Source organism: Nanorana parkeri, unplaced genomic scaffold (assembly GCF_000935625.1).
Source record: "Nanorana parkeri isolate BGI_ZX_2015 unplaced genomic scaffold, ASM93562v1 scaffold413, whole genome shotgun sequence".
Classification (NCBI taxonomy): domain Eukaryota; kingdom Metazoa; phylum Chordata; class Amphibia; order Anura; family Dicroglossidae; genus Nanorana; species Nanorana parkeri.
This window is the reverse complement of record NW_017306681.1, coordinates 540,942-549,919: the sequence shown is the minus strand read 5'-3', so window position 1 is coordinate 549,919 and position 8,978 is coordinate 540,942. Positions and strand designations below refer to the sequence as shown.

The following is an 8,978-nucleotide window of genomic DNA, read 5'->3' as shown; positions in this document are numbered from 1 at the left end:
TTTATCGCTATCACACAGGAGCGAGCTAACAATCCCCTGTGTGATAGCATTTGGAGGTGACAGGTTCTCTGTCGGGGGTGGGAACATACCTGCCGCTCCTCTGCTCAGAGAGACCGCTCTGATCACACCTGTCAGCGCTCCCTCTCTCTCCTCCTGGCCGCTCTGAAGCTGCAGCGGTCGGCAGGAGAGAGAGGGAGCACTGACAGGTGTGATCAGAGCCGCCGCGGCCATCTTGCGGCCAGTCACATTTTTCCCCCCCCTCCCTGGTGCCGTCAAGCTGTTGCTTGACCTGCCTATATTTGTCAACCCCCCCACCATGGAGAATGGGAGACCTGCAGGCTGTATACAATGTCGCCGAGATCACTTGTACAAAACAAGCGGCGGCATCCCTGCTGTATATTTAGCTCTGCTTGCCCAAAGCAGGGCTGAATGTAGAAAACAACTACCCGCTTGGGCATCGGGAGATATCAGTTCCACACCCCTGCTGCCACTCTACTCCCTACTGCCCCAAGGCCGGGCCTTGGTTGGCCTTGTGGGAAATCCGGCCCTGATTACCTGGACTGGTGTTGCTCACCTGGATCATACAAAATGTTATAGCCCAGGCGAGCAGTAGAGATTTTGAACTGTAAGCCATCAATTAATGCAGAAAATTTGGAGCTTAGGTAATATGCTTTATTTGCTATTATTATTTGCTGAACTCTGGTTTGTTAAAAAAAAAAAAGACCCTTGCAATGCACCCCCCCTTCCTTTCCGCACTGCCAGGGAAGCAGGGAGGAAGGAGGAGTGGGGATCAGGGGCCAGGGGAGTAGCTTGACTTGCTGTAGCTTTCTAGCACACACAGGGGTTGCTCCATAGGACCCTGCATGGGAAAGGAGCCATCCTAAAACAAGATATCAGGACCACTACTTGGGGGACCAGCTAATTCTGCAGGAAACGTTTAAACATAAAGGAGCAGCATGCATTGTAAGTGATTTACTCAGCATTTGAAATAGCCTAACATTTTGACTTTATTATCAATTTCATTATGGAGGCTCAGCATCACATATGAGGGTTACCTAGGGTGGTCTGCATGCTCATGTAGGAACTTTCACTTATTTAGACTGACATCCATCAATCAAGGAATTTTAATATTTGCATAACCCCTCCCAAGAGCCAGCCCACTGCTTGTATCAGGACTGAGGGCTCTCGAAATGAGTACTAAGGCTTTGATGTTTTCAGCTAGCTATATACAGCACTCTGCTGGCCCCTCCCACCAGACATGATCTGCCTGTATTGCACAGAGGAGTACAGAGACCCAGACATTGGGTCTGAAATAAGGTATATCATGAAAATTGAAAGCTTTGACTTATAAATGGAATTAGCATGTTGAAGGAGGAACCAGGGAAGGCAAAAAATAGGCAGACTGAACTTCAACTTACATATCCTGCAAGTGCATAATATATGCCCCCCCCTTCCATACATTTCCTTTTTTTAAAGGAACACACACATGAACTACATGATGGATTGGCTGTCTTCTCCGTGGTTATTATATGTACATAGTGTGTAAATCCTCATCCCTTCCTGTGTGATCTGCTGTATGACAGACAGGCTCGCTTTAACCTCTTCTTCCCCACAGTCATTCCCCAGCACTTGAATGTGACTTTGCCGTTGCTGCAGCAACAAGAGGAGAAAATGATTCCTCGCTCCCTCCGCTCATCTTTATGGCAGGCATCGTCTGTACTAACCAACGTCAGCCGGGGATTGGGAGAAAGGCCGCTCAGCGCGGTCTGCGATTGGATGCTGACCGCTGTCCGTCAATAAGGGGCGGGGTGATGCGTCCGGGTCTGTTCAGCAGCTTCTCTAAGCTTCATTTAGCGCTGCGGAGACTGTCACTGAGTAACTCTTTATATCCCATTCTGTGAGTGATCGCGGCTGGCACAATGGTAGGTGGATCATGCTCCTTATATTATCAGCTCCTTATATTATCATATTAATTGTTATATTTTTACACTGCACCCTGGATTTAGTATCTATCATCCCCATAATGCATCGGATTCATATTAGCAATTGGGTTATGGCAATGATCAATATTCTTGCAATGATCAATGCTGTGATCATGATGCTGCCTGACATCAATGGATTAAAATGCAGCTATGACAGTGGGTGGTTTCTATGATTCCTTAAAGGATTTCCCCCTTTCTACAGCGCTGCAGGCTACATGATTGTTTCCATCTTTGATGCTATGTTTCCTGCCCTCCTTTCTGCACTTTATTTCTTTGTCTCATAATTATTCTGCCAAATATTTTCAGTATTTGATGTCATAAGCAATGAACCCTCATCTAGGTCAATCCAGATCACTGCCATCGCTCCTGTTGTTTCGTCTGACATCAGACAAGGATATGTTGGGAATATGGCTATGCTTCATCTTCAACGTAAATAATTGTGGACGCAGTCACAACTGTTTACGTCAGCACACGAGCTGCGATTGTCATTTTGGGGAAGGCCTGGTCTCAAATGCGTCAATTTATTTTCTACCTCCGTAAAAGGAGACCAGTACAGTTCATAATATTTATAGATACAGAACAGCAGTTGGAAGAGTTTTGAAAACAGTAAAGGAATTTCTCAGGCAGGTATGTTTAGTGCCCATTCACACTGAGTGTTTAATCGCGCAATTTCTGCCGCGATATTGCGCATATTTGCCATGCAATATCACGAGAAGTCGGCGTCCAATGCTTTTCAATGGAGCTGTTCTATTCTACCACTCTATGTCGCCTGTCGCGCGTCGCTGGTGCATTACCCTTTTTTCTGCGGATGTCGCGCAATTTTTCTCTTTTTGCATGCAGCACGACAGTGAAGGTCGCTCGATCGTCGCCCGAACAGTCGCGCTATCCCGGCCGCGTGCAAATGCGCTCGAGGTAAGTGTCGCTCAGTGTGAATGGGGCCTAAGGGGGAATTCACCCCCCTCCTATTTTCTGTGCCCCATCTTACTTTATCCACAAAACACACAGAGGGAAATTTCTCAAATCTGGAGCAGCTGTGCATGGCAACCAATCAGCTTCTCTTCTTAATTTTCAAATCTTAACTGAACAAACTGAAGACAGAAGCTGATTGGTTGCAATGCACAGTTGCTCCAGATTTTATCTGCTCCAGTTTTGATAAATTCCCCTCACACCCTGTGATCCAGCGGTGTTCTGTAGGAATCCAAAGCTCTGCTGATTTACACCCTTATTCTCTGAATTAGAATTTTTTGCATTATTTATATTCGTCTTTTTTGGGGAACCCTCTCCAACACTTCCTGAGTTCTTGCCTAGGTTAAAATGAGGTATGCAGTTGCCCTCAGCCTCCTGGAATACCCATGGCAAGCATGCCAGGTGTACTATACTGTGCATGGCACATCATCAGGGGCCTCCTGATGACACACAGTGGCACAAGCACAGCAGAGTACACTAAGACCTCCTGAGATGCATGACATTATCCCAGAGGACTGCTATCAGCTGCATATGTCATTCTGACCTAGGCGAGAAGTGCGGGGAGGGTTCCCCCAAAAAGGTATATAGAAAATTAAAAAATGATATTTCTGAGAGGAAAGGGGTAGGGTGAGATGACAGAAAGTGGGTAGGGTGAAGGTCCGCTTTACATAAAAGTAGAGGGTGAAATTGCTACAAAAGTAGAGGGTGAAATTGCCGTCCATATTAAACAATTTGGCTTCAGGTGTCAAATTGTAGAAATGAAAAGTCGAAAACATCACAGTAACAGGATGTATGTTACAAAGAGACGATGGTGTATAATAACAGTTACTATACTCAACCAAATGAAATTATAGTAGTATTAAACTCTCATTCTCAATAATAAATCCAGATCAAACAAATATACATTGCCCGTTGCACATCTTTACGTTTCTTCCCAAGCATTACAGTCATCATGTTTCCAAACAGCTCCAACTCTCTCAGCTGGGCTTCCCTGAACTTCCTGTCCAGTTCAAGCTCACAAGGGACAGAGCAGCCTCCGGCAGCTTCCATCTACTAGGTGGGAGAAGGGTGGAGGGAGGAATGAGGAATGCCTTGCCTTGCTGTGCCTATGTGTTTGTGGAGATATACAGTTTACTAGCACACACAAGAGTGGCTCCATAGGTCCCTGCAAGGGAAAGGAGCCACCCTAATACAGGATATCAGGACCATTGCTCAGGGGACTAGCTGATTCTGCAGGAAAGCCGAAAGTAACATTTTTAAACATCAAGGAGCAGCAAGTGATTTCATCAGCATTTGAAATAGCTTAAAAACCTTTTGACTTTAATATCACTTTAAGTCCTGGTTCACATCTAGGGGTTTTTGAGCAGTAGAAAAAGCACTTCAAAACACCCAACACAGGAAATCCCACCATTTTCAATGGCCCGTGTTCACACTTGAGCAGCAAAATACCAAACACAGAAAAAAGTACATGAGCTTCTTTTGGCAGTTTGCAGCTCATTTTTCCCCCATAGAGTACAATGGAAATGTCAGGAAACGAGTGACAGAAGCATGTTGCACATGTTTGTGCACATTTTTTGCGCGTTTGTACACAAGTTTGTCCATTGACCGCAATGTTTCTTAAGCTGCCAGTCAAAACGTACGTCCTCATGTGTGAAACAAATGTGCAAAATGCGCATAAACGTGCAAGAAAGGCCAGCTGAACTCGCGCGTACAAAAACGACGGCTTGGTGTGAATGGGGCATAATGCTTCAAAGCATTTTGTAGTGCTACTTATTCTGGACCACTGTCATTCTACTCTAATAACACAGGTGTTTTTTTCTAAATGATTCCTGTTACTCTCCTTGTTGTATATCTAAAGCCCACTTTTTTTTTTCTTTTTGGGATACAATAGGGGATAGTGTGAACCCCTGTCAGTTTGTTTATGCTTTCTGTGTGTCATTGGAGAGATTTCTCTGATCTTCCTGTCCTGAAGACACAACAGGAAGTGAGAGGAAAGCTCTTAAGTCAGGGACTATCACCTGCTGAGCAGTTCTCATCAGAAAAGATTTTCCCCAGTGGACAAATTCCCCTTACCTTCTCTTCCAAGGACAACTGTAACATTTTGGATTTCCCATCACTAAAAAGATGCTGTCACTCAATGCGAGAGGAGGATCATGACAATATTGTCAGGCTCTCTTCTCAGCACAGAGCTTAGCCCTGCCCACAGTACATTGCAAAATGTATTTCTGTATCATAAGGAAACTAAACATGCAAAAAACGGTGTACCCCATAGTTCTCCTTTAAGTAGGATTCATAGTGGTTGAATTAATAAAGGCAAATAGGCCAATCACTTTGCAATTGAATTTGTACTTAGTTTTCAGAATCTGGTAAAATTTTTGTTTACAAAGAACCAGTGGCGTCACAAGGGGGGTACGGCCCGCACTTGGGTGACATCTTTGCAGGGGTGACACCAAAATGACTGACAGTCATTTTGGTGTCACCCCCTCTACAAAGTCGGGCACTCGTTCATGGGCCGAGAGCCAAACAGTGTCAGGAGAGAGGAGGGGACCCGGCGGCATACCTCATCACGCCGGGTGAACGTCCCCTCCTCTCTCTGCCAGAGTCCATCGCTAGGATGGCCACCGGCAGGCGTCAATCAGATGGCCGTGCATGTGCGATGATGTCATTGCATTATGTGAGACTTTCACTATCCGTGTTGCATCACAGTTTATTTACATTATGTAGAATGGATCCAAAGGATTGTGAATATTGTGAAACAGGAAGAGTCACATTCTTTGCCAGCAACCATGAATAATGGCTGGGGTTCATAGGCTGAGAATAGCCTGGGGTTAATAGTGGAGGAGCAACTGCCCAATCATAAAGTAATAATGAAAACATACACACCATATCAAAGAATGCTTAGGTAGAAAATTGAAAATGTAATGTTATATAGTAAACGATTACAGCATAGAGGGTTTGAGAACTTTCCCTGCACTTCTTTATTGTGGGACAATATTGCTGCTCTATTATAACACTCACCTACACATTCATATGTGTCTAAAAATGAACAAGATTTTCTGCTTTGTGTATTAGAAGCTACTGTCAGTGTTCCTGAGAGAATGGGATACAGTTGTCAATCTTACAGCTGAGCCATGCAGATTCATTGGGGGGAGTGGTTCTATTCATTAAAAGTCATCCCAGAGCTCCAGAAACAAGTACAGGTGAGGTGCTGGATTCATATAGTCAGAAGATTGGTCGGAATGTGATAAAGCACATAGCTCTAGTGAGACTGCTTCAAACAAAAGCGGGATGTCCCATATACAAAGGAATACAGAGTTGAAAATATACACATATATACAGTCCAATGAGAGTGCCAAACAAGACAGAGTGAGAGTCCAAAAATGTACGTAAATAATGGAAGGGGCTCATAAACAAGAGTAAAAAACAGCCAACACATTTCGGGGGCTTTAAAGACATCCACCTTCTTTGGGGCTCTATATATCGGAAGCCTTGTCAGCATTGCTTATACACAATGCATGACCTGACTGTTAAACTGTCAGATGAACCATGCAGATTACAATGGGAGAGCTGTTCTCAGTTTGACAGCTGGATGCCAGCATTCATGAGTGTACGCTCAAATGGTGGTGTACTAGGAAGGAATTGAGGGAAGTTTTGCTAGTGCTCAAGTATTGTGCTGTGATATTTTTTAGGAAGCTATGTACCACACCCTGCTGGTCCCTTCCACCAGCCATGATCTACCCGCATTGCATAAAGAAGAACAAAGACCCAACCTATATTGGGGCCTTTAGCCTTTCAATGGAGCGTGGATGATGCCTACATTCTAGCTTTATTGGAAATACTGTGATGGTTAATCTCTCGGTCATAAAGTGATTATGGTGTTGGCTACTCCCTGCTTGTAGGGGTAATAATTTAGTAGTCTGTTTTTGGCTTTGTAGGTGTGCACTTCTTAAGTTTAGTGGGGGTAACTTGTTGGGTGTAGTCATGGTTCCTGGCTGTAGCAGCAGGTGTTCCCTAAATGTTATAATTGATAGGTCCATGGTCTCATAGTGATCATTCTTTGGCTCTAACATTGCTTATTTATTTTGTCTAGTTGTTACCAAGCCTTGGCAGTGGTCACTGTCTGAGCCTGATCAACTTAAAACAGTGTGTATGCTGGCCCATTGTTGTTAATTGCAAACTAGCAAATCCAATTCTTGTGGATTTTACTATGCACCTGCTATGGGCACGCTCAGCTTACAGGGTTTACGCATGGAGTTTACTAGCTAGTATTGTTTACTATGTCTTGATATGCCTAGATTTAATACGCCATTTTCCCTAATGTTTTTGGATCTAGCTGCCGAGAGAACTTTTGAATGCATAGTGTTTGAATAAAGCGCGCCAAGTACAACTGGCTATCGTTAAAGGAGACTGTAAAAAACCTCAATTTGTAAAGTAACTTAATTGAACTATATATGGAGGGGTATTATACTGGGCTTGGACATGAACAGTAGTGTCCGTATAAGAACCCATACACTGCTGCATTAAATAGAGAATTCAATGGTACCTGTATATATGCTGCCTACAACAGATTAGTATAAATTATTTTTTGACATGATGTTTATCTTGAGACATATACATTTTATTTGTTAGGTCACATTTATTTTCTTTTTAATCTATTTTTAAGCAAAACGTTGACCAGTTCAGTCAGTAGTGCACAAAAGCAGCATTATCTGTCACAAAGAAAACTAGGACCACACTGTATAACATTGAATAGGATAAGCTAGATGTAGTCAGGGATCGCAGTCACTATATGTGTGTACTCATGATGCAAGCATAGGGAAATTCTTTATCCCTGCTTTGGATCATTTGCTTTAGAAGATCAGACCTTCTGTGTGTAGCGGTGGACATTCCAACTGTCCACACTCAGGTTTGCTCAAACACTGGATACAGGAATTGACCATTGGGATGGACCACTAGACAGGGAACAACCTAGACACAGGGACTGACTACAACTGAACATAATGGTTTACAACGTAAGAACAACCACCACTAGACCCGAGGCCTGACCACAACTGGACTTGAATAGGATTGGATTGACCCCTTTTCCAGCTACAGAATAACCACACATATAAGGCCACATGTAAAGACACACATAGCAGATGCAGCCACTATATACAAAATATTACATCTGAGCACAGGAGCAGCCATTGAGCACAAGGAAATCACTCCTATATGCCTTTATTTTAGAGTGTATACACCCATATAATGCTACTATTTGCCATGTACAGCCAAAATTCAATTACACTCTGGAGAAAGGCTGTGAGCTACTGGGTTCTTTCTAAATCCTAGAGGATTCTGTTGTTAATAGTGGTGTGGTGATTACCTGGCGGTCGACCTTCAAAAGAGACCTGAAAGCCATCAAGATCCTGTGGGATGAGGCTGAATTGGCCACTGCTGACAGAATAAGATGGAGAGCACTTACTGCCCAATGAGCCCAATTGCGCGTGAGTAACTAAGTCTAAGTAAGTGATTAGTGTAGTGAGATTGCCAGTCTTAGCCAGCCAGGCACTGTGGGGATTCTGTAGAGATCCCACCACACTCCTTACCAGTATGCCCTTTGTGGATGGGTGCTGAAGTGGCTGTGGACGTCATACTACGGCTGGTGAAGGGACCCTGAGTGGCCCTTAAACGTTACAAGGCACTGTGGGAAAACCCATTCTGCTCCTTCATACTGGAAATGTTATTTGTCGGTTATTGAGGTTTTTTTTTTTAAAGCCATGCAGATTGATTGTGTTGAGTAGTGATGGGCACTGCTGTCAGCGTTTTGCCTCACGGTCAACTCTAAAGTTGTAGCTCTGGAAGCAAGACACAAGTGATTCTCCCTAGCCATTTACTCTCTCAAATATAACATTGTGTATTTGTCAGTCCACCAAAAGTGTTATTGCATGTATCGATGGTGTCTGATATGCAGGGCCGGATTTACTCTCTCTGCTGCTCCAAGGCCAGGTTTCTCAGTGCGCCCCCTACCCGCCAATCCCCCCCCCCCCCTGC

General features: G+C 44.1%; 1 protein-coding gene across 1 annotated transcript in view; it reads left to right on the top strand.

The window, feature by feature from the left end:
- The first annotated feature begins 1,690 nt into the window (after positions 1-1,690).
- Positions 1,691-8,978, top strand: part of GUCY1B3 (guanylate cyclase 1 soluble subunit beta) — a 47,843-nt gene continuing 40,555 nt past the window's right edge. The window contains exon 1 of the mRNA XM_018559709.1: positions 1,691-1,922. Coding sequence (XP_018415211.1) covers positions 1,920-1,922 — 3 coding nt within the window. The 5' untranslated portion in view covers positions 1,691-1,919. The remainder of the gene's footprint in view (positions 1,923-8,978) is intronic.